Source organism: Trifolium pratense, linkage group LG5 (genome assembly GCF_020283565.1).
Source record: "Trifolium pratense cultivar HEN17-A07 linkage group LG5, ARS_RC_1.1, whole genome shotgun sequence".
Lineage (NCBI taxonomy): Eukaryota > Viridiplantae > Streptophyta > Magnoliopsida > Fabales > Fabaceae > Trifolium > Trifolium pratense.
The window spans coordinates 5,268,338-5,294,792 of NC_060063.1; the positions used below are offsets into that span (position 1 = coordinate 5,268,338).

Sequence of the window (26,455 nt, forward strand, 5' to 3'; positions counted from 1 at the left end):
AATATTGAGGATCAAAAGGGTGTTGTACACTTATATTTTGCCACCTGATTAAATTTTTTACCATTATATATCATTTGAATTAAAATTTTGAGAATCTAAACTAGCTATCCTAAAGATGTGACTCATGACAACTTTGTTTGAAAGCCAAGCTTTAATAATCTTTATACCAACTTGAATATGCTTTGAAGCCAATCCAAACACTGAAAAAAGTTCTAGATGACCAAATTAGACATAAACATACATTTTTCTTTATATTTATTAATAAAGTAACTTTGAAAAGAATCCACAATTTAATATTATTTTAAACATATATTAATAATGTAAAGAAAGTTGTTTGTAAAGTATAAGTATAAGCATAAGATATTTTTTTTACCCTTGCTTATAAATATAGGGATGAATTGTAGAAATATTCAAACCAAACAATCTCTAAGAGAGTGATAGTAAGCAAAAAGCATATAACTTAACAAAGAAAGATATTGAACCATGGGGTGCAAGTACATGATTTTCTTGGTGCTAGTAGCAACTTTGATCACAAAGGAAGCATTGGCAACACAACATGTTGTTGGTGGAAGCCAAGGTTGGGATCCATCTTCAGATTTTGATACATGGAGTTCAGGCCAAACATTTAAAGTTGGAGATCAACTTGGTAGGTTTTATATATAATTTATTTTTATTTTTTGAAACAGCCAATGTTAGTAGTTAGTAATTAGTACTGTTAATTTTTTGCTGAGGGGTGGAAATCGAATTCCTGACCTCTTCATCTCCACTCCCTAACAAATCTACCTTCAACCACCAAATCATCCTTATAACTCCCATTTTATAAAAGAAAAAAAAAGTTTTATATATAAATTGGTTTATGATATAATTTTAACTAGCTATTTTTACATGAGAAAGAATTTCCTATAGTTGGATTCGGATATTAAGGATGTTAAAAATTCGAATATACTATTAGGATAACTGGAAAAGACGGTTGGATTTCAAGTGTGGATGGTTATGTTCCGCATCGGCTATGAATGAGAATAATGTTGAAATTATAAAAGAGGTAACCCATTAACCTAATATCTTAAAGTTTTGGGTGGTGATGTGACATCTCCCTCTCTTGTGGTTCTGAAGCATTTGACTTATTGTTTCTCATGAGCTCCCTGGACTCCTCAATAAAAACTATAAACTAAACTAAGTTGCACCCAAGAGAACTAAATTGTGACGAATATTTCACAAACTATATTGAACAATTTTTTGCAATATCAAATATCACACAACTTGTAACCTTGACTATGGTTGTGGAAATAATTTAAACCACTTTTGTCTATTGATGACGATTTTCGCAAGTGTACGAAATCGTGCAAGTAATATATTTAAAACGGTAAGACCGAGTATCGAACTCAAGGATCGCGTTATATTGTTGAATTGTGATTTTTACTCGATTGAACAAAAGGTTTCAGTTTGATTGGTTGCAATGGCAATAATAATAATAACAACGAAAATTACTTTGTATTTGATAATAATAAAAATGTCAGGGATGAGTTTCACTAGACTACTATTTTAATGTAGTGACTTGATTATGACTATTGAAGCTATTTATCAAATTATTACCGAATTCCCTAAAGTATTCGTGCCCTAATTCCTTAGTGACAGAGTCGTTAATTCTAAAATAATTCCTAATTCCTTAGTGAATTTAAGATTAGAATTAAGCATGAATGAACAAGAATTCTAAATTGGTTTCAAGGGTTTGCATCTATTCCTAAATTACAAAGGCAAGAATTTCTTATATCAAAGCATTCATAAATTCAACTCCCGTATCACAATATGAATCGTAAATCAATTTAACGGTGATCAATCGATAAAAGCATTAAGCACAGATATAAGAAAAATAATCAATAGAATTCTTCAATAGTCATAAATCAAATCATAAAATAAGAATAGTCATCTAGGTTTACTCATCCCTAACAATTGAGAAATTAGCTACTCATAATATTGATTAAAGATAATAAGAGTATTCAGAATTACACATAAAATTACGGTCGAATGACTTGAATCACCAATTCTCTCTGTTGTGCAAGCCGTCGGTGCGTGACTGCGTTTTTGCTCTTTTCTCCGTGCCTGCGTGATTTTTTAGAAGAACTATCCCTTCTATTTATATTGTTGCTATCGGGTTTGCTCTTTAAGTCACATGGGCTAGTAAAACCTTCTCTTTATTCAGCCCACGTATTGCCAAGGCTGAGTTGCTTTCATATCTTCCTTTTGGCACATGCTCATAATATAATCCTCAATTCTTTGTAATATTTGGCATAATAGCAATAACTTCACAACTTTAGTAGTAGTGTTCCACTTAAATGATAACCTGATTAACTGAAGCAATGAAATGAAACAAACACTACACAAATATATTTTATTAGTGAGGAAATTAAAAGCATAAGCATATAATTGACTCTTAAAATTTAAAAATCACAATTTATTCAAATTGAAACTAAAATAAAAATTAAACTAATAAAAATAGACTAAAACTTAATTAAAAAAATTCTAAAAACTACATTTGACGAGAGATAATCACAACCCCAAACTTAATCTGTTACTTGTCCTCAAGGAACAAAGCTTCAAAAAGTGAGAGTGCAATTCAGCTTCAAACACATGACCAAACTTTCCTGTCAATCTATCTTCATAATCAATATTAGCAAACATGTCAACAAGCAAAAACATCATACTCAAGATCACTTTCATCTACAAACAATCAATCAGGAACACAATGCAATTCATTCAACACTTATCCATCAGGTTCAAATCTCTCTCTTCACACAATCTCACCAAATTCTCTCAAGTGTTTAAGGGTTAAGAATATCACTCAAATCCTAGATCATGCATCCTCCTACCATAGGCTTGAAAGAATTCTATACAGCAATCACAATATAATTATGCATACACTTTCAGAGGACTTTTCGGGTTGTAACGCGGCTTAGGTGAAGGTGGGATATTTTTGGATAGTAAGCTAAAGACTTGGAGTTAGATAGACTATCTCAGTGTATCCACTTCTTACAATTCACATCAAAACCTTTAATAAGATAAAACTTGAGAGCTTAGAGAACTGTTGTCTAATCACAACCTTTAGCACAAAAATTTAAATGCATATTTCTGGATTTTGATTTTCTATTTTTTTCTATTTTTTTCTTTCATTTTTTTTTTCAATTCTCTTTTTTTTTTTCTTTTTCTTTTTCTCATTACAGTTCTTCAATTTTTTGTGTTTGCTCTCTTTTCCCCAAAACCATTCATTCTTCTTTCTTCTTTCAATTGTCACCCCAAACTTAAAGGTTGCTATCCCATGAGCAACCCCAAACTTAAAATTTTACCAAGACTCCATGAGAAATCCCTAACTAACTCCAAGTAAGGAGGGTATATATTTTTTTTTCCGGTCTTTGGCTTGTAATGTGGCTCAGTAACACAATAAAAGGGTATCAGGCTCAAAGGGGTTTAGCAAAGGATAATATTATTCATAGGGTGGTCAAAAAAGGCTCAAGGTACCAAACAACATGCCTCAGTGTAATGCAAAAATCATATGCAATGCCGTTAAGAATAAATGCAAGTTCTGAAGTAAAAACACATGTCTGGACAATTCACACATCAAGAAAAAAATTCAAGTGTTTAGGCTCAAAAGCTCACAGTTGGGACAATAGAGAGAAATAAGAGCATTTGGCATCATGTCAAACAAAAGATATTATTCCATCAAAATCATCGGCAGACTAGTATAATCAAAAAGCAATCAATTGTGCAAGCTAACAGTTTTTTCTAAGATAGAGACAAACTAACAGTTCAATCAAGTCAAGTGTTCAAAATCAAACCACACAAGAAAATTAATATTTCAAACAGATCAAATTCGGGACGTGACTAATTCTCTCAAAAGTATTTATTCAGACTCAACAGGAAGTTTTAGAACTAACATAAACAAGAAAATAAAATTGAAATTAAAGCTAAGTTACCTCTCATGGGTTGCCTCCCATGCAGCGCTTCTTTAATGTCATTAGCTTGACACATCAACCACTATTAAGGTGGCATATATGACACAAAGAACACATCATCCTTCTTCTTCATTTTGTTGGGTAGGAACTCCATGAACTTGAGATATAGATGATGTTTCTTCCATAACTTTTTCAAGTGGAAATTAATGAACAAAGCATAAATGGCATCCAAAACTTCATCAATCTCCTCTCTTTTCTCTACCTTGTTGCTAAAAACAATTTGAGGAATGTTTTTATGTTGAGAAATTTCTTGTTCGACATATTCACTACTCAAAAGTTGAGACTTTTGAGTTTCCACTAGATCATCCTCAACTTTTATTAATTCTTCCTCCTCATCTTTCTTTTTCACATCAATGAGGTCATCTCCAATCTCCAACTTCTCATTCATCTTTTCAAATTCCACTATTTGTTCATATAACCTTTCGCATTGGCTTTCAAATTTGTCAATTGAACCTTGATTAATATTCATGAATTCAATCAAAACATCTTTGATGTGAGAGTTCTTGTCATATGAATCTTTCGATAACACTTGAGGAGGTAACATTTGTTCCCAATTGATCTTTTTTATGTAACATTCCTCTTCTTCTGGTGGTGGAAAATTATACTCAAAAGTTTCATCCTTATATTCTTCTTCATAAACATCATCCCTAAGAAATCGCACCTGAAGAAGCTCTTGTTCAAGTTCATCTCTTGTGATTTGTCCCTCAAGTATCCGACATTGAGCAGTTAGAAGACAAGTATCAAGCTCTTCCAATATTTGTCGTAGGACAGAATCATCAAAGTCTTTCATGCTATATGGTGGATAAGTATCTCAATCAAAAGAAAAACACCACTAGCACACAACATTAGTAAACTCAACAAATAAAAAAAATAAATATAAAAATAAAAGAAAAACTAGAATTTTGTTGCAGAGCAAAAAATTTCAATTAAGCAAAAAGAAAAATTCAACAGTGATTTGGCAATCCCCGGCAACGGCGCCAAAAACTTGATGACGATTTTCGCAAGTGTACGAAATCGTGCAAGTAATATATTTAAAACGGTAAGACCGAGTATCGAACTCAAGGATCGCGTTATATTGTTGAATTGTGATTTTTACTCGATTGAACAAAAGGTTTCAGTTTGATTGGTTGCAATGGCAATAATAATAATAACAACGAAAATTACTTTGTATTTGATAATAATAAAAATGTCAGGGATGAGTTTCACTAGACTACTATTTTAATGTAGTGACTTGATTATGACTATTGAAGCTATTTATCAAATTATTACCGAATTCCCTAAAGTATTCGTGCCCTAATTCCTTAGTGACAGAGTCGTTAATTCTAAAATAATTCCTAATTCCTTAGTGAATTTAAGATTAGAATTAAGCATGAATGAACAAGAATTCTAAATTGGTTTCAAGGGTTTGCATCTATTCCTAAATTACAAAGGCAAGAATTTCTTATATCAAAGCATTCATAAATTCAACTCCCGTATCACAATATGAATCGTAAATCAATTTAACGGTGATCAATCGATAAAAGCATTAAGCACAGATATAAGAAAAATAATCAATAGAATTCTTCAATAGTCATAAATCAAATCATAAAATAAGAATAGTCATCTAGGTTTACTCATCCCTAACAATTGAGAAATTAGCTACTCATAATATTGATTAAAGATAATAAGAGTATTCAGAATTACACATAAAATTACGGTCGAATGACTTGAATCACCAATTCTCTCTGTTGTGCAAGCCGTCGGTGCGTGACTGCGTTTTTGCTCTTTTCTCCGTGCCTGCGTGATTTTTTAGAAGAACTATCCCTTCTATTTATATTGTTGCTATCGGGTTTGCTCTTTAAGTCACATGGGCTAGTAAAACCTTCTCTTTATTCAGCCCACGTATTGCCAAGGCTGAGTTGCTTTCATATCTTCCTTTTGGCACATGCTCATAATATAATCCTCAATTCTTTGTAATATTTGGCATAATAGCAATAACTTCACAACTTTAGTAGTAGTGTTCCACTTAAATGATAACCTGATTAACTGAAGCAATGAAATGAAACAAACACTACACAAATATATTTTATTAGTGAGGAAATTAAAAGCATAAGCATATAATTGACTCTTAAAATTTAAAAATCACAATTTATTCAAATTGAAACTAAAATAAAAATTAAACTAATAAAAATAGACTAAAACTTAATTAAAAAAATTCTAAAAACTACATTTGACGAGAGATAATCATCTATGAATGTGATGAAATATTTATTTTTTGCAGTTTTCAAATACTCTTCTATGCATAGTGTGGTTGAACTAGGCAATGAAAATTCCTACAAAAAATGTGACATTACCACTGCACTAAACTCCTTAAGTAGTGGAAAAGATGTTGTCAAATTGGACAAACCAGGTACAAGGTACTTCACATGTGGTACCTTAGGTCATTGTGGCCAAGGCATGAAAGTCAAAATCAATATAGTGAAAGGGAGTGAATCTTCCTCCTCTGCATCATCACCGTCATCATCATCGTCTTCCTCGTCGTCGTCGTCATCATCATCTCCTACTTCAACTGATGCATCTTCAGCCTCACAATACTTTGTCTCTCTTGTGTTCATTGTCACACTATCCTTTGTCACAATGATTTCTTTCTTTAATTGATTATATGAAGTTTGGTTTGTAATTCCAATAAGCAAAAGCATATATATACACTTGAGGGGTATGGTGGTGGCATGCCAATTTTAATTTACCTCATCATATTCTGCAAATATGTAGCAGAGTTGAATAAGAGACAGAGAAGTCACATACTTTATATATAGTATTATAAGTTTTTTTTTTTCTTTCTTTCCATATATATAGTTTTATAAGTGAATGTGTATGCCAACATTTTTCTTTTTGCTTTATTAAAATCTTTTTCATTTTATGTATTGTCTCTTTCTTTATATATAGACAAATGTCGGTTGATAATATGTTATATTAGTACTGATCAAGATTTGAATCTTAGATCTCCTTCTCAAATTTCTTCGGGTATCCTAAGCGTCTAGCTCAACCACTTGAACTATGCATTGGATACATAAATTCCTTCTCAAATATATGTTGTTAATATGTGTTGTATTAATATTGATCAGGATTTGAATTTTCGATCTCCTTCTCAAATTTCTTCGGGGATCCTAAGAGTCTAGCTCAACCACTTGAGATACGCATCAGATACATAAATGTTAAGGACAAAACTGCTATTAGGGAATCAGGATTGCCTGCAATTGAATTCAACCGCACATCCTACATTTAGGCCAAAAAATACCAAAGACAATACTAGTAGAAATTTTTTGAATAAATATCTCTTCATAATATAAAATGAGTATAGCTTAAAAATAGAGTATGTTAATGATTTTAAAAATAATATTGATATTTTTTAATGTTATATTTTTAGTGTAACATTGTTATTATACATATCTTATCACTCTATATGTATTGGCCAAAATAATACAAAACTGAGGGGAAAAAATATTTGTGGAATGAAAGTAGAAACTTTTTCCAATAAACTGATCATTAACCATTCAATATATAAGAAGAGCTTCAATTCCTCTTTTCTCTCCCTTTAGATTTTGCCAAGTGGGGAAAGACTGATAGAATGTTGTATGCAAGCAGATCCTGCCTTGTCAATATCCCAATTACAGGACATAACTACATGGAGATCATATCAAAAGGTTAGTCATCTATAAAAATATACCTATAATAAAAGCTTAATAAAGTGATTTAAGTTCTTTTGCATAAGCTATTTCTATATTGATGAGCTTATGAAAATAAGCCAAAAACAGCTTATAGACATGTCATAAGTTGTTTTTATAAATTCTCTCAAACAATATCACAAGTACTTATATTAGAAGATAAGTTCAAATAAGTTGATCAAAATTTGACTCATGTGAAAGTAAAAATTCATAGGACGAATCATTCGGTAGAACACGATTTCAATTCCTGGTAGAAACAATTTTACTAACCTCGTGACTGAACTCTAGATTACTGGACTAATCAGAGGGTTAATACCAAAATAAAAAAATCATAATTATGTGATTTACTCACCCCGGTCGCTTGATACTTAAAAAAAAACTAAAAACTAATTATGAAGAGCTTATGAAAATAAGTTGTTTCGATAAACACTCTCAAATAGTATTATCTCAAGTGTTTGTGTTAGTGTTAGTATGTAAGTTCAAATAAGTTGATCAAATGTGGAACTAAAATTCATTATAAATGCAATTCACTCACCCCGGTCGCTTGATACTTCGGTACAACGAGCATATGACGAAGCCCAACCTGTCTGAAAAGGATTCTAGCTTTTGCTACGGACATACTCTCTAACACGGTAAAAGGAGTTGTATTAGTAACAGGATGAAGATCAACAAACATTTCCATTTCATCTTTTGTAACACCAACATCTTCAATATTCCCTTCTCTTTCAGCCAACTCAACCCAAGAAAATTTCTCCCTCACTTCCCATTCCTCAGTTCTCCTTTTCTCTTTCAAAAACCACTTTTCTTTAAGCACTTTTATCAAATGTGCTCTTAAAATCACTCCATGCAATTTTACTATCTCAACTTCAACATCATCATCCATCACAGGAAAACCATTATGTGTAGTATTTTTCAAAGCCTCAACAATGTTAGCAACCTTTTCAACTCCGCGAAAACTAACAACCGATGGTTTCACATCGATAAGTTCTCCGACGTATAAATTTCTCATCCACGGTTCGGGATCTGCATCCATAAAAGGTAAACCTTTCAAATGAAGTATAATCTCATAAATACTTGGGTTGAAACTATCTCCAACGGTTTTCGCCACGAGAAGAACAATCATCGTTATCGGTAGCAAAAGAAGATTGTTGGTTAATTCAAGAAATATAACACAAAGTGACACAGTCATTCTCATTGATCCTGCCATCAAAGAAGCTGCACCAAGAACAGCCAACAAACCATGATCAATGTTTGTGTAAGGTTTCATTAAGATTCCGAGGAGGCGACCATAGCCCGAACCGATTAATATAATAGGTAAAAAAAGTCCTGATGGAACAGCAATGCCAAAAGTGATTAAACCTAATATGCAATAAAGTGTGAAGAAAATTAGGATTGAATAAGGTTGGTATTCATGAGGTGTGTTTGTTGAGAAAATGTTTCTAACTGCATCATCATTTGCTGTGAGTAGAAGGGTAGCAAGGTCATTATAATGGCCTTTTGGACAGTTGAATTGTTTGTAGTTTCCTGATTTTCCATTTGTAGGACATGATGATGATTGTTCATGAAGTGATGATGATTCACAAGGTGTGCAGTTTACTAGGAATGGTAAACCATATTGACATGCTGATGTGAAAATTGATACTGAGAGACTTAGAAGGAGTTTGTATATTTTTCCTTTCCTGCAATAAGTAAAAAAAGTTTCATCATTAATCACATAATCTAAAAAATGTTAATTTGGATTGTGGTACACTATATAGCAGCGACCAGCACGGTCACTCCTCATATTAGACATGTCCCGGTGTCTGACACACGTCGGTGTCAAGACATCGACACGACATCGATATTTATAATTACATTAAAGTGTGTCATTTTCTCATATTATCAGTGTCGAACTGTCAGTGTCTCGTGTTCAGTGTTTGTGTCTAGTGTTTGACAAGACACTGGCACATGTGATGTATTCAATTACTTCAACTTTTTTAAATTATTACCAACTTTCAGACAAATTAGGAAGTATTTGAGATAAAATAATCAAATGTAATTGAATACATCACGTGACAATGTCGCGATTGTCCAACTTTGAAATGCCATAAAAAATCAATCTTAAAATTTTAGATAGGTTTCAGACAAAATGCATAATGTCGTTAATTATGTTTTGTCATCGTCAAATAGTTAGAAGGTACTCCCTCCGATCACTATTATAAGTAAAAAACTCCTTTTTAGGTTCTTTAAAAAACTGATGCATCTGGCGCCAATAAACCTGAAAAGTGGTTTTTTGCTTATCATAGTGACAGGAGGGAGTACAACACAATGCAACTAGGACATGGGAAAAACTAATTTACAGAACTAAAATTAAGCATAAGGAATGATAAGATAACTTACTGATTGATGAGATTATAAACCCTAAGGATCTTATGGAGAAGATAGTTATAAAGGCTTCCCAAAACACCACCAATGATTCCAATAATAGCAACAGGGATAATATCCATAACATTATAACTCACAGCAACATTACTAACATCAAACATAATCAAACCACCTTCACCAAAAAGACCACATTTTCTATCATGACAAAGTTCAATGAATGCTCTTAGAACAACCACAACAACAGCTGTGCTACAAAAAGTTCTCCAAAGGAGAGCACTTCTCCACCAACTTGCCACCTCTTCAAGAGCAAACAGAACACCACCGACCGGTGCTCGGAAAGCCGCGCAAACCCCTGAAGAAGCTCCGCACGTGATTAGGTCACGACGGTCGCGGTCGTTGTTGAAGTATCTTAGCCATTTCCATTTGATTCTATAATTGTCTGGACCTCCTTGGCCTAGTAAGGATGCAATGCAAGCACCAATGTGCACCAATGGACCTTCTTTTCCTAAATCTAGACCTGCTGAGACAGCTCCTATGCTTCCAACTATCTACAATAGAAAATGTACTTGTTATATTAACTCATTAGTCATTATATTGGCTTTCATAATTAAATGTAAAATATAATAAATCATTTTTGCATTGGTTAGATTATTGGAATTTGGATTACGTCTGACTCAACCTTTCAAACCTGCCTTATAAGGTGAAAATCGCACCCACATGTAAATATATTTATAAGACTGATTATCTCATCAAATGTATGACACTTTACACACGCCATCACCTCACGCTAAGGATTGGGCATCTGAAGCGTGATCGTAGTGGTTCGATGACATGATAGAAAATGGCCCGATGGATCTTTGATAAGCTCTGATATCATATTAGAATTTGGTTGAACTTGGACCTAACTCAACTTTAACACTAATATGATTTGTAAGGTTAGTACTGTTTTCGTTTATTAAAATATTTTCCGACCTTATATCTCATCGATGTATCTCTCTTAACATAGATTTCTTATTTTTGGCTATGTGAGAATTAAAAACTTGACCCAATGTATCTAATATTGCAAGTGATTGGCGCACAATATGTGTGAGTGATGTAAACTCTAGAGTAAAGAGTTTGATTCTCTAAGGCTAAGACACAAGTTTGATGATTACCCATTGTCAGTGTAAAAAAAATTGCACAATCGGTTGATCAAATTAATTTTAGTGTGATGTCACTTTGTTGTATCATTTTCTTAATATTAAACATAAATATGAACCGTCTAATCTTAATCTAATAGATATGAATGTGGTTTCTCACTGCCATCCGGATTCCATACTTTTACCATTTTACCACATCTGATATTACTTTTTACATTAATGAAACTTGTGACCCTCTTAACAACAAAATTTATATAATTGTTTGTGTGACAATACTATTATTATTACCTTGATGAATATTAGTACCATTAATATATTAGAAAAATGACAATGATTGAAAACAACAATCCTTGTATGATGACCAATTTGATGTGCAAGGACAAGGTATGTGGGCCACACAATTTTGGTCCTATTAAATAAGACAACAAGACATGACAAAGACACAAAGATAAGCACCTTTTGCCTTACCCTGCCTCTAATCTACATTCCCTTGCCATGCACTCATTTTCGACCCGCCCCATATATCTTTGATTGATGATAATGAATGAGGTTGGAGAAACCCTTTCCACACATCAACTCCTACTTGCAATTTATTTTCTCAATTCTTGGAGTTATTAGGATATTAGTCCCATCAATCAATTATTTTAAGAAAGAAAAAAAAATAACAATAACTTTTTAATCGGCGGTAAAAAATATACTTGAAATTTTTTTCGAGAGGTAAGTAAACTATGATAAAATATTTTTTATATATGTTGAATGGCGAGAGGAGCTTAAAATATCGATGTCATCACATTGAATTAAGAAGAATTTTATATCTTCTTAAAAATAGTTAAAGGGAAACCTTATCCCTTATATATACCCTTATATATATATATATATATATATATATATATATATGAATTTTATATCTTAAATTTTGTATTGCTAACCATTAAATTATAAGAAGAATTTGGTCTTGTAACTTTAAGGAGAAAATTCAAATCTCTTCGAAAAGGGTTGTAAAATGGTAATAATCACTTTAATTAATCATAATTTTATTTTGCGTCATATTTTTGGAGCGCATTAACAAATTAACAAACTCACCTTAACAAACAAAGTTGTAGCACCATACATGTTAGGAGTATCAACACCATTAAGATAAGCTTTGATCTCAGGTATGCCTGGTCCAGCAGCAGTTGGAGCAAAACAAACACACAGAATTGAAGCAATGAATGTCAAAATGAAATTTGTTCCTGTGAAATATAGATACCCCATCAAGTACCTGCATCCACAAATACACACAATTCTAATTTACATTAATTTAATAAAATTTCTCTAATTTTATGTTTCACACACTTTCTTTTTTATTTTTTTTTGAAAACTCACAATATGATTAAGGTTTAAAATTGTATTATAATTTCGATAATATCATCAAGATTTTTAATGTCTCCGTGATCCTAAAAATCGAACTCGGATTCTCCTGAATGATCCGTCCTTTGATGAAGCTCACTTGTGTCACTTGAGTTCAATGTCATGTTTTCATTAGTGTCACTGATTAATAATAATTTATATACTTCTCTAATTTTTGGAGAAAAGAAAAACAAGACCGATAGTGCGACATTTGACCGCAACTTTTGCAATATTAAGATTCATGACGGGATTGTGATTTAAAACCTCATATGATCCTTGAAATTGCCGACAAATACCATTGATGCGACCATAATTAAAATTTGAAAAAAACTTGACGTTGCGGTCATAATTGCAGTTGCTGACCGCAATTTAAAATCTTGCATACCATATTGTTGAGACTTTCTCATATAAAAAAAATATGGGAAGGTTATTTGTTCTAACCTTTCTTGTTGGATGTATTCAACAACAGCTAGGAGCTTATATCCTGAAATATTCTCAACAGCAAGATTGATAAGAGTTGCTATAATACCAGTAAGAAGTCCAACAAGAAATGCAAGTAACCATTTCAAGAATATGTATTGTAACAATTGACATCTTGATCTACTTCTCCAATCTTGCTTGAACAAATCATTCTCATTGATCCTGCAAAATGAGTTACTTATTTGGATTGTGTGCGCCTTATTTTGAGCTATATGAATCAACACCGACACAGACACTGAACACGACACCGGCACATCAATATCAGTAATAATTTGATAAAATGAATTAATTGAGTGTAATCAATCATATATTTAGGTATTGGACACCAAATACACTCTCGATCAGAAGTGTCAGTGCTACAGAGATTTTGAATTCTTACTCATAATCTAAGCTTTCTATGTAGGAAACTTTTGCTCCAACAAGAGCAAGTGGATTTGAAGAAAGTGTTCTATTTCTCTTTAGAAGAGGTTCATTCATTGGATTTCTTTCTGGATCTCTTTCTTCAACTCCTTCAAATTCTTCTTCCTCCATATTTCCATTCATTGATATGTTTTCCATTACAAAACTTGAGTCCTCCCTCATTGAACACACAAATTTGTATAAATATATGAAGTTGACAAAGCTTACAAAAAAGCTTAAGAATGTTTTTTTGGATTAGAACAAAGTTTGAGAAACTTTGTCTATATAAATGATAATTTTAAGAAAGTGGAGAATAGAAACTGTTGTGATTGGATTCTAATATATGGTCTATTTGCAATATGTCCAATTATTTATTGTCCATGGAAAACATGAAAATGACATATGTATACATTAATCTATTTCATCCCATTATTCGATGACCAATTACCTCCATTCCCACATTATTGGCAAACAATTTAATTTTTAAGGGTAAAGTCAATATTTTAGTTAAAAAAGTATTAAACATGGGATGATCAAATCGTATGTAAGATTTTATTGCGTTTAATATAGTTAGAGTATTCAAGGAAAAAAAATTATTAAATATGTTTCTACTCCTTTTAAATATATCAAATTTTATTTAAAGATTAAATAGTTAAACTATAAAACTATTGGTATTTTATGTTGGAATTAACTTAATACTTTAATCATAAAACAAGCTCTTAATAACAAAGATTAAATTCATAATCTTACTTTAGTGCGGAAACCAAATAAACATATAAGCATGTACATAAAACTGGATCTACGACATGTTGATTTACCAAGGATCAGCATTAGAAATACCTGGATAGAAGAATCCATTAGATACTAACTGTTGATGCGACACGTAGCACTCCTGAACCGGTACCCTAATGCCTTGAGTTCTCTTCAAATGGGAGAAGAGATTTTTTTTGCTCATGTACGGTATATCGGGGACCATAGCATATATATAGTGTGATGGCCAATTAGGGTTCCCATTATTCCGAAATGGCTCATCCTGACATGCACTCATATTGAGTCCATATCCAATTAATTAAATACTTAATTAATTCTAAATAGAAATTTAATTAGCCTTTTAACTTTATTTGATCACTTAATCAATTAAGGCTCCTAATTGATAAATAGCTAATATAATTATATACAAAGATATTTGCCCATATAATATTATTGGAATAAAATGGTCCCGGCAATGTCACATCACGATCTTCTCCACCCCCCTCTCTAGTGGAGTTTTTGCCTTCCGTGGGAATCGAACCACGTACCCTAGGGTTCAAGTACGTGTTCAATCCATTCCCACTACCAATTAAGCTACGTAGCCCAATTGGTAGTAAGAATGGATTGAACACGTACTTGAACCCCAAGGTATGTGGTTCGATTCTCACGGAAGGCAAAAACTCTACTAGTGAGGGGGGTGGAGAAGATCGTGAGGTGACAGCCGGGATTTCCTACTAAATACGTAGAAAAGGGGACCGGGCTGTTACAATACTGACTGAAACCGAAACCGCCGCAAAACACTATGGTTCGGATGGTGGCAAAGAAGACAGCCACAGAGCCACCGATGCCGATTCGGACAACGGTGGTGCGGAGGGCAAGCGCCGCTCATCGCACCACCACCATGGTTGGCTACATCGGAAAGTTAAGGTTTGGATGGGTATAGGGAGTGAATCGCGAGTTTTCTGTCTAGAGAGAGGTCAAAGACAAAAGGATGGGAGGTTGGTTGTTGTTGTGGTTGTTGTTGTTGTTGGATTGTGAAATTGACTTTTACCTACGGACATATGTCGTTGCTATAAGTTAAATTTCTTGTAGTGTACTTTCTGTTTGCCACCTGTCCACATTTAACGGCGTTAGTCAAAAAGTTGACGGGAGGGACTAACTTATTAGACGGAAGAAAAGATAAGGGACCAATTTGAAACTTTTTAAAGATAAGAGACCAACTTGAAACCTAAAATAGAGATAAGGGATCAAATGTGCAATTAAGCCTATGTGTGTGTGTGTGTGTGTGAATGTCATGTATAATTATTGGATAATAATATATATATATAAAAATATTGTTTCATACTAATTAAATTTATGTAAAAAATAAAAAATAAAAAAAATGCATGTCTTATGTTATCGTGAGTTTGATAATAAAAAATTTTTGCTACTAAAATAAATATGGGTATTATTAGTATTATGAAAAGTTCACACCAAAATTTTTGTATCCTCTTTATAGATAGGTATAAATATAAGGCTTAATTAATAAAATGGTCCCTTAAAGACATTTTTGGTTTCAGATTGGTCCCTTAAAGAAAAAAAGGTCCAAATAGGTCCCTTAAAGAAAAAAAAGTCCGAATAGGTCCCTTAAAAACATCTCCGTTAATCAGTTTGGTCCTTAAAAAGAAGTCTAAATAGGACCAAACTGATTAACGGATATGTCTTTAAGGGACCTATTCGGACCTTTTTTTCTTTAAGGGACCTATTTAGACCTTTTTTTCTTTAAGGGACCAATATGAAACCAAAAATGTCTTTAAGGGACCATTTTATTAATTAAGCCTAAATATAAATAATGAGTAAGTTAATATCTTTTATGATTAATGCAAACAATAATTATTTTATCTGAACATAACTAATTAAGTTAATTTTTTTATTACTTAGTGGTTAAACTGACACATTATTAATGTAAAGAAATAATGAATCGAGATTCAAACTTCAATTCTTCCACTAACATTTTAGTAGCTACTAACAGTTACTCTTACGAAAACTAAATTTTAATAGTAAAAGAATTTACATGGTAGCTAAAATTTTTAAAATAGTAAAAGAATTACTGTTTTTTTTTTTATCAAAGTAAAAGAATTACTTAAAGTTATAAAAGATGGTAGCTTCATTGACAAGCATTGGTTACTTATTTCATTAAAACTTTGAAATAGTATATCATTGCATTTACATATTAAAACATAATCATCGGATAATATTATAGCAGGCACGGAAACGTGCCATTATAAAAAAAATGGTGTTGGTAAAATGAGAGTGACTCCAATGTTTGAATATTATTATTCCTAAATTCTAAAAGATGCAAAAGAAAAAAAGTCCTACAACCTACTTTGATGTTTATCAATGAAGCTACATTTTTTTTAGAATTTCAATTTAAAATTGGAACTCAATAACATATTAAATAATTTAAATTTTTATAAAAAAATTATGAATGATTTATATCATATGAACTTTCAATCCAACAATAAATTTTTTAAAATTTGTATTCGTTATAATATTATTCACTACTTATGCACTATGCACCACTTGAAATGCGCCTTAATATATAATGCTATGATGATACCGCGATGATCTTTGCTATCAAAATATCAATTACAATATTACATGTTGGTTTTAATAGTAGTGTTCGCCGTGCGGTTTGATTCGGTTTTGAGCATAAAAGTCATCCTAACCGTAAGATAAAAATGTATGCAGTTCGGTTTGGTTCGGTTGGTTTTTAATTAACATCCAAACCAAAACAAACCAATGCGGTTAGGATTGGTCCGGTTTGTGCGATATAAAAAATATGACAATATTTTCAACTTGTTACAAAATAAACATAAAAAATTTTAATTTATTTTATTGTTTACATATACAACATGCATATACAGAAATTGCATATACGTAGTAACTTATTTTTAATACCAATAATATAGTTCTAGATCGCGTGAAATGATATGTTTTGATAGCCTATTGTTTTATGCTCAATTTGGGTTGATTGTTAATAGTTGATAGAGCTAAGTTAAGTATTGCGGTTTGGTTCGGTTTTGTGAAATGACAACCGCAAACCAAACCAAACCATGTGGTTTAGAAGAAAAATGATCCGTGCGGTTAAAACTAAATGCAGTTTTTTGCGGTTTCGGTTTGGATTGGTTCGGATTGCAGTTTTACTTTTGGATTGGTTCGAATACGATCACCCCTAGTTTTTAATGGTAATTACTCTGGTACTTTGAAATTTAGTTGAATACAGGTATTAATTAAATAGAAAATTTTTATCATCATATCATATTTTTACTTCATAACTGTCACAAACTTACAAATTTTGGTCCCTTAACTTTTAAAATAGCACTTTTAAAATTTTGGTCCCATACAAAATTTTTGACCCCCTATTTTCCACAAACTTGCGATTTTGACCCCCTAATTTTTGTCCATTTTGCAAAAGATACCTACCCACTGATTTTGACAAAGTCGACACAGATGCGGCAAGTGAGTTACACGTCACGTCATCATGTCTCGCCACATATGTTGATGTGGCATGTGAGACCTTGGCCATGTGGCAAGACACACTGTCTGACATGGCATGTGTGCCATTGTCCACATGTGTGTTAACTTGATCAGAGGCCAAAATCGTAAGTTTGTGAAAATTAGGAGGTTAAAAATGATATTTTGAAAGTTATGGAGTCGAAATTGCAAATTTGAAAAATTAAGAAGCCAAAAATATATTTTAGCATATTAATTTATATATTTATCTATTATATAATTTCAGTTTTCATTCTAAGAGAGAGAGCCTTCTCTTTCTCTTTCTCTTTCTCTTTCTCTTTGTTCTTTGTTCATCTTAGAGGGGTGATTTTAGGTCATTTTTTGCCTAGAATTACCCCGTCTACACATTTTTTCCTCTTCTTTACATATAAATAAGTGATTTGTCACATATTTATTTTTTCGTTTTGTTTTTCGTGTTGTCGTCGTCTAAGTGCGGCGTTATGTTTGTCGTCGTCTTGTGCGATGTTATTTGATTTTTAGTATTGTTGTGGGGTTCGCTTATTCCTATTGAAAGATCAACTTCGGTCGATTGCATATTCAATCAATGATGTGGGCATCAACGTTGCAGATCCGGAATAATGGATATTCCGGTGACTTTAATTTTATCATATTATTTGTAGTAGGCAATTTGTTGTTATATGTTATTAACTTGGATGCTGTTTATTTGTTCGCATATTCATACTTTTACGTTTTTAGTGATGTTGAATATGTGATTGTATTTGATGTATTCTACTAATTTGAATGAATGAATATCACTTTATTTTTGTAAAAAAAAAATAAAAAACTTGTCGTGATAGTTAAGAGTGCCTCAAAGATCCAGTTGTCATGTGTGTGCCAATGCTCAAATCATTGTGAGATGGACATCACCAGGATGAAAGGTTCCCGGTAACATGCCTCTTGGCCACCTCCGAAAGGCTATATATATATATTGGATTTTTTGGATTTTTCATCAAAGATGTGAAATCATGGCATCTAGTGGTTCATTTTGGTACCTTAATTTTGTGGAGGTATACTATAAGAGGTGGATTAAATGATCGATAAAAAATGTCTTAGAAAATATAGTTCAGTTGGTAACTACGTACTTCAAATATTATTTGAGCATAACTCTGAATTATTTTATTTTTCATACTTATAGTATGTGAGTCTAACCATTAAACTATTGAAAAAAGCAAAAAAAATCAATAGAAAATGATAAGTTTTGGTAATAATTCAATAATAAATTGCAAATGTAACATTGCAATAAAGAAATTTAATTCTTGAAAGAAGTTTAAAGAGACTATGAAAGCCATTTCAGAATGTGCAATAAAAATAAGGTTTAATTAGTGAAATGGTCCTTTAAAGACATTTTAAGTTTTACAATGGTCCCTTAAAGAAAAAAAGTTTCGGTTTGGTGCCTTAAAGATATTACCGTTTGACATATTGGTCATTTCCGTTAATTTATCAACTCCAAATGTATTAGGTGGACCTTCATTGTAGGTGGTCCACCATATACCTCAATACTTTTTTTATTCTTAATCCATTGGATCTTTTAGAAGAAAAATAAACCATTAGATTTTTTATGTCCACCAAATCTAATGGTGCACCATCATCTTCTTCATCCTTCATCTTCTTCCTCCAATCCTTCATGTTCTTCACAACTTCATCATTCAAGCCCAAAATTTCAAAACAAATCCAAAATAAATAAATCTAACCCCTTTTGTGACCAGTTTGTTTACTTTGTCCCATTGGTTTAACATCAAGGTACTTCAACAAATTGTTTTCCTTCTGGTAGCAACAGAACAAAGACTTGCGTACTATGGCTGCAAGTCTTTAGATGATTGAGTGGTTCACTATCATATGTTAGTGGTTCACTATTAGATATAATAGACCAACAAGATCTAATGGTTTTATTTTTGTCAAGAAAAATTGAATGGTTAAAATTTAAAATATTATTAAGTTCCACGGTGTACCATTATGTATATTGGTTCACCATACACAACCACAATGCCACGTGTCAAAAGTTAACGTTTTTTACAAAAAATGGACGGAAAGGACCAATTTGTCAAACGGTAATATCCTTAAGGTGCTATTGCCATTGGTGAATGCTCCGATGATAAATTACACATTGACATGGCTAGAGTCAGCTGGTGTAGAAGAGGTTTTTGTTTTCTGTTGTGCTCATTCGAAGCAGGTGATTAACTATTTGGAGAAATCTGAGTGGTTTAATCAACCTAATTTCACCGTAACAACTATTGAGTCTCAGAATTCTGTCAGTGCTGGAGATGCTCTGCGTGTTATTTACGAGTGCAATGTGGTATGTATTATCTTCATTTCATTCTTCAATTTCAATTTATGTTGGAAAATCACTAGCTAATGTAAATATACTACTAGTGTATGTTGACGTGTATTGTAAGACTTAAGAAACTTGATAATTTGGTATTAGAACTAGAAATTTTTATTGAACAATGGTTGTTCTGTTCTTGCTTAGAATTGGTTCTTAGCTAATAAGCCTGAATATATAGTATGATATGGTTTATAAGTAAGAGGCAATTGTCACCTTAAGATCAATCAAAATGAATGAAACCCAACCATGGCGTACAAGTGTACAACAATATTTGTAAGATCAATTAAATTGTAGTTTTGTTTCTATGATTTGCTGGATTATTAAAAATAGTTACTTCCGTTTATGCATCAAGCTGTTGTTGCGACTGTCTGAGTAGTGATATTAATGTACTTATTTTTCACGCTTCTATTAATTCATTGGGACCAAGTTTTGAGTAGTAACACTCTTGGATGATTTGTTATTTTCAAAGATACATGGAGACTTTGTCCTTGTCAGCGGAGATACTGTGAGCAACATGTCGCTTACTCAGGCACTTTTAGAACACAAAGAAAGGAAGAAGAAAGATAGTAATGCTGTAATGACCATGGTTATCAAACGGTCAAAAACTAATCCAGCTATATATCCACCAGTCTCGACTTGGTACTGATGAAATTTTCATGGCTATTGATCCTGATACCAAGCAACTTTTGTATTATGAGGATAAGGTAGACTATTCAAAAGGCACTCTACATCTCGAAAATTCATTGCTTGCTGATAATCCTTCCCTCTCTCTGCACCATGACAAGCAGGTTAACCCTCATTTTCTCAGATCTTTCTACTTTGCTGCTACATACTCATAAAAGAATTATCTTATTATTTTCTTGACAAAATGCATGTAGTTATTTATTTTTAAATATTCATGACCATGAACAAAAGCTTGCAGTTTTGTTCTAGCTCAGTTAGCAATACCTGTGATGTTTACCTCATGATTGGGCTATGTCAAGAAATGATCTATTGATTCTCAATCAATAATGATTTATTACCAACTGATATTAGTTGGTAACATAGCTAGTTACTGTTGTTATTAGTGCTACTTTGTTTGGTCATACTCATATCTCTCACCTGATAAACCTTATAAAAATTTCTGAGACCATTAAGTCAATAATTTCTTTTCTGCAGGATTGTTACATTAACATCTGCTCACCAGAAGTCCTTAGCCTATTTACAGACAATTTTGACTACCAACATCTTCGGCGTCATTTTGTCAAGGGATTGCTTGTTGATGATGTAATTTCTCTTCCCCATGCTAAATTGACATGCATTATTGTCTTTAATAGATTGAAAAAGATTATCCGTTCATGAAATCTGCTCAGACTATGCTGCAAGGATAGACAATTTCCGAAGCTATGACACTGTCAGCAAGGATATAATTCATGGATGGACATATCCACTGGTACCAGATGTTATGAATTTTGGCAACACAACTACTAAGCTTGAAAGACAAGGAATATATCGTGCCTCAGGTATGTATGGATGAAAGCTTTAGTGTTGATTAGGTGTGCTGGTGAAAAGTTTATAACATTAAATAATATACGCTGGCTGGGTCAGAACTAATTTTAATGATTTAATTATCAAGTTTTTTGAATGATTTAATTATCAAGTAAGTAATTATTGTATTATTAGGACCCTTGTGGATTGCTGGGTCAGAACTAATTTTACCTATTTTCTTGTTTCATTTATTTAATGTACTATATATGTTTTGACAAATTCTGTCTCCCATTTCAGAAATTTCGCAATCACAATCAGCTGTTGTTGGTCCATTCTCTGTTATAGGATTTGGCACCAAAATTGGCAACAACACTAAGATTTTAAATTCCGTTGTTGGAGAAGGATGTAAAATCGGGTCAAATGTACACATAGAGGGATGCTATATTTGGGACAATGTCACCATAGAAGTGTTGGAAGGAAGCTTTAATAGGTGGAGAAAGTGTTTAAGTATTTGAGAGAGGATATGAAACTTGTTGGAAGGGAATGCTACTTATATTATTGAGTGTTTGTAATTTTTGGCTTGATTTACAAATGACTAGCTCTCCCCTATTTATAGCCTTCAAGGGAGAGTTCTACATACTTCAAGAGACTCTTCTACATAATTCCATGAGAGAGTTCTACACACTTCTACTACTACATACATTTTCTACTATGACTTCTACTTATTTCCACATATCTCTAGAACATTCTTTAGACTTACTACTTATTACTAAATTTGGGCTTAAACTTCCTAAGGCCCAAAACTAACAAACCCAAAATCAATTTACATATTCAACACCCCCCCTTAAACTTGATTTTGCTACTCCAAGTAAATATCTTAATTTGACAAAGTGTTCACGCTTGAGAGGTTTGGTGAAGATATCAGCTACTTGGTCATCTGTCTTCACGTACTCCAACTTCACATCATTGTTAGAGACACACTCTCTAATATAGTGATAGCGTGTATCAATGTGCTTACTTCGATCATGGAAGACTGGGTTCTTTGCCAAAGCTATTGCTGACTTGTTGTCCACGAATATCTTGGTCGGCTCCTTTTGCGGCAGACTTAACTCCTTTAATAGGTTTCTCAACCAGATTGCATGACAAACACATGAAGTGGCCGCCACGTATTCCGCCTCACATGTGGAAAGAGTGACAATCGGTTGTTTCTTTGACATCCATGCACTACAAGAAAATTGTCACTTTGTGACACTTCAATTGCGACATTTAAAAAATAACCGTCGCAATGTGCTTTTTTTATGAAGTTTGCAACGGTTTATGCGACAATTTAGACAACCGTCACAGTGTTTTTGTCTAAAACCGGGAAAAATTTCACTTCAGCGCCCAGTGAAAATAGAATCCTTTGCTCCCAAACAAAATAATTGAATCCCAAACAAAAAAAATTGAACATCCAGACAAAAGAAGCGAAACACACTTCTAAAAGGCAAAACACTTCTGAAACGTTAAAACCCTTTCATCACCGCATCGCCGGTCTAGGTTTCAAATCCCTAACTCCTGCAACTACAAATCCCGAACTAGTTTTCAAATCCCTAACTCCTTCCAAATCCAAACCCCTAAATCTTTCATCATTCAATTCTAATCACTAATCCTTAAATATATGACAAAGCTTCTCATTCTTCGACAAGTGACGGACCTTCCCTTTCTTTCTCTCGTTGAGCAGAGTTCGTTGTTTTCATCTCAGGTTCGTTGGTCTCTCGGTGAGCAAAGTTAATTGATTTCATTTGAGCCTCACATCTCAATTTTGTTGTTTTCATTTTGCTTGTTTTCATTTTCTCTGTCGTTCTTCTCAGATCTTGTTCTCCCTCCGCTGATCTGTCACTCGTCATCTTTCTATGCGCTTCGAGCCTCTCTGGTTGGTAAGAATCTTAAAAACCCAATTACTCTTTTTGTCTCCTCTATTTTCCCCTTAAATATATCTCTATGCGTTGAAATATTAGGTATTTGGAGGATTGAGGTTAACGATATTAAAGAACTAAAGTCTTTCAATTTTTTATTTTGTTGATGTTTGATTTTGATGTTTCTCTATGTTCTATTTATTGAGCTGAATGATTTATGGAAGTAAAGTCTTTCAATTGCGGCTACCTCTGTTATTTCTCCATAACAAAACCCAAAATTTGTTAGTTTCTCCTTTCTTATGCACCTTATGGCTTTATGTTCTTTTGTTGATTCACTATATTTCACAATTTTATTCTTTAATGTTTGACTCAAAGTGCATTGTTTTGTTTTGTTTTGTTTTGTTTGTAGATGAATTATTTTGGTTTTGGTTCTGGTTCGGATAAACTGGTGTGTGCATTGGTTTGGTCTTTTTCCGCTTGCGGCTGCTGGTTTTTCTGGCCTCTGGTACTGGTTTTCATGTGCTTTCTTGCTCAGTTCTTGTGTGATTGGATTCTGATTTTATGTTATTGGTGAAAGCATGCTTTGGTTTGGGTTTCCTGGCGTCCAGTCTTTTGGCCCTTAAGTATGGTTTTTGGTTCTCTTGTTTGTGACTGTGTATCTGTTTTTGGTTTGGGTAAGGTGATGGTTTTAGTTCCAGCTTTTATTTGGTGTTGTTTTGTAGTAATTTCTGTTTAGTGGTGGGCGTATAGTTTTCTTGGCAGTAGTGGTAGCGGTGCATGGCACTGGCAGTGTTTGTGTTTCAAACTGCTATTGCAATGCCTTGTACTTCTTTTGTGATATCCAGGCTCGCAAACATTAGTGTTATGCATCAGCTGTAACATTATTGCCTTCCTTTTATCCAGGCTCACCTTGAGTTTGTGGTACCAATTAAGTTTGTGCCTAAATTTTGTTAAAGTTTTTGTATTTGGTTTGGTTTTTCTTAGTGACACTATTATGGCCAATGTTGAAATGATCTAAGCTTCAATTTTTTATGAGTAATGCTAAGGTCACGCCACTTGACGCCGTCCATCGTCTTAATTGCAGTCTTATTTAGTCGCCGTCTATGTCACGTGTTCTGGTAATCGTCGGACCTATAATGTGTTCCGGTGGATGTTGTCGTCTTTCATCTTTATTGTGAGCTTCGTCTTCATCTTTAAAAGAGTGTGTTAGAGGGTGTGACACTAGCACCCCTCATTTTTTATTCTTTTTGTCCAGGTAAGATTACAGTGTTACTAATATGCTATTGTCCAAACTCATTGAGAAGGGGATATGAATATGGGTTATTATCAGCAGTGTAGCTTGTTATATATGAGCTCTCATCCATCTTTCTTCACAAGGTTTTTTTATTTTTATTTTGTTCAAGACTTGTTGTATTATTTTGTTCAAGAATTACAGTGATGCATTATTTGCTATTGTGCGTGTGTTAGAATTGTAAGTAGTTAGTAATTAGTTTGTAGTTAGTGATGTTACCAATATTCTTGCTACTGCCTACTATTCTTTTGTATGTTTGAACCAGAGCTAATAAAATATGGAGACTAGATAATGTCTTGTAACATTTTAAAAAATCATGTGGTTGTGTAGGTACTAAATTGATTGACAATTAACTTCCTAGTATGAGATGTGTGTATGCAGATTGATAAACATGTCAAGAGAAAATCACAAACAATAGATCCTTGAAGCATCCAAATATTGTTAGATTAAAAAAGGTTAGTACACTCATTCCTAATCAGTAAATGACGTATTTTTTATGTTTAGAAATATTTTTAGTTAAAGTGGTAATGACATACCTTGTTGGTGTGTGATATTATGGTATGAAATCTGTGTAATTTGTATTTTAAAGTGGTAGTGACTTAGTTAAAGTGCTTGTCTATTAAAACTTATTTGTACATATGCATTGTATTTTATTGATTAATACTATATGATGGGGTGTGTGTGTTGTTAATTGATACATGAGAACTTGAAAAAAGCACATACCTTAAACCATTCTTTAGGATGCTACAACTATATTGAGCAAAAGAACTATAGCCAATATTTTAGCTCGATGCTTACTGCTATGCTATTGTTTAACACTTGTAGAAGAGTATTTTATTGCTTATGAGTGATTATTTTGTAAATCAATATTTCTCCAGTTCGATATGGCAGGCTGTGATCCTATTTTTAACTTTTTCTATTTTAACTGCATATCAGTAGTCATTAGTGACTATATTGCTTATTTTTTCTTAATTAGGGGTTCTTATATAATTTGTTTTTATTTTTAGGTGGAAGACTTGGAATTACTAAACTATGTACGACATTCTTTTGATTCTAGTCATTTACCTCGGGATGATCAAGTAATTTTCTTGTGATGGACCATCCAGATAATTGATTTAATTTTCATGGAACTCAAGAAACCTTTTTGTATCATTTGTATATGTTGTATTTATATGAAATTCATATTTTTGTTTATGGATTAGTTCATATTTTTAGTAATAGTATTTATATATTTGTGCATTTTAATTTTCTTACTATTGTATGGATATTTCAATTAATTATTTATTGTTTTAATTGTTATTTAATAAGCCATCAAAATGAAGATAAAATGTTTTAAATTAATATTTTTTTTTAAAAAAAAAACATACATTTGCGACGGTTTTCAAAACCGTTGCAGCCCTATTACTAATTTCAGAGCTACGTGCAAAAAGGATATAAGGACGGCTTGTAACCGTTGCAAAATTGATGTAACGACGGTTTTTAGAACCGTCGCAAAGTGTTGTTGCGACACCGAAATCAGCAACGGTTCACAAACTGTCGCAAATGTCAAATTGCGACGGTTTCAACCGTTGCAAACTGCAATTTCCACAGTCGCAAAGGCCTAATTTTCTTGTAGTGATGTGAAAGCTGTGTTTCCAATGTAGAAAACAAAGCCGCTTGTGCTTTTTTGGTCATCCACGTCTCCTCCCCAGT

The 26,455-nt window shown here is 32.8% G+C and overlaps 2 protein-coding genes and 2 long non-coding RNA genes across 7 annotated transcripts; 3 read left to right on the forward strand and 1 right to left on the reverse strand.

Annotated features, from left to right (window-relative positions):
* Positions 1 to 391: 391 nt before the first annotated feature.
* On the forward strand, positions 392 to 6,906 carry LOC123884863 (mavicyanin). Its single transcript, XM_045934097.1, has 2 exons — positions 392 to 646; positions 6,268 to 6,906. Exons 1-2 carry the CDS (start codon positions 484 to 486, stop codon positions 6,642 to 6,644), a joined length of 540 nt encoding a protein of 179 aa, XP_045790053.1. The 5' UTR covers positions 392 to 483; the 3' UTR covers positions 6,645 to 6,906.
* A 456-nt stretch (positions 6,907 to 7,362) lies between these two features.
* LOC123884864 (chloride channel protein CLC-a-like) lies at positions 7,363 to 13,797 on the reverse strand. Its single transcript, XM_045934098.1, has 6 exons — positions 13,463 to 13,797; positions 13,045 to 13,245; positions 12,298 to 12,475; positions 10,091 to 10,623; positions 8,247 to 9,390; positions 7,363 to 7,667 (listed from the first exon to the last, which is right to left on the reverse strand). The coding sequence occupies exons 1-6, from the start codon at positions 13,663 to 13,665 to the stop codon at positions 7,560 to 7,562; spliced, it is 2,367 nt and encodes a 788-aa protein (XP_045790054.1). The 5' UTR covers positions 13,666 to 13,797; the 3' UTR covers positions 7,363 to 7,559.
* A 6,055-nt stretch (positions 13,798 to 19,852) lies between these two features.
* Positions 19,853 to 21,451, forward strand: LOC123884530. Its single transcript, XR_006800829.1, has 3 exons — positions 19,853 to 20,080; positions 20,580 to 20,898; positions 21,269 to 21,451. It is a non-coding gene; the product is annotated as an uncharacterized LOC123884530 (long non-coding RNA).
* Positions 21,452 to 22,802: 1,351 nt separating this feature from the next.
* On the forward strand, positions 22,803 to 26,008 carry LOC123884529. 4 transcript variants are annotated; one of them, XR_006800826.1, is made up of 4 exons: positions 22,803 to 23,334; positions 23,428 to 23,493; positions 23,882 to 25,218; positions 25,771 to 26,008. It is a non-coding gene; the product is annotated as an uncharacterized LOC123884529 (long non-coding RNA). The 4 variants fall into 4 exon arrangements; XR_006800828.1 differs by having other exon boundaries at positions 22,803 to 23,318; positions 23,428 to 23,753; XR_006800825.1 differs by having other exon boundaries at positions 22,803 to 23,318.
* The last annotated feature ends 447 nt before the right edge of the window (positions 26,009 to 26,455 follow it).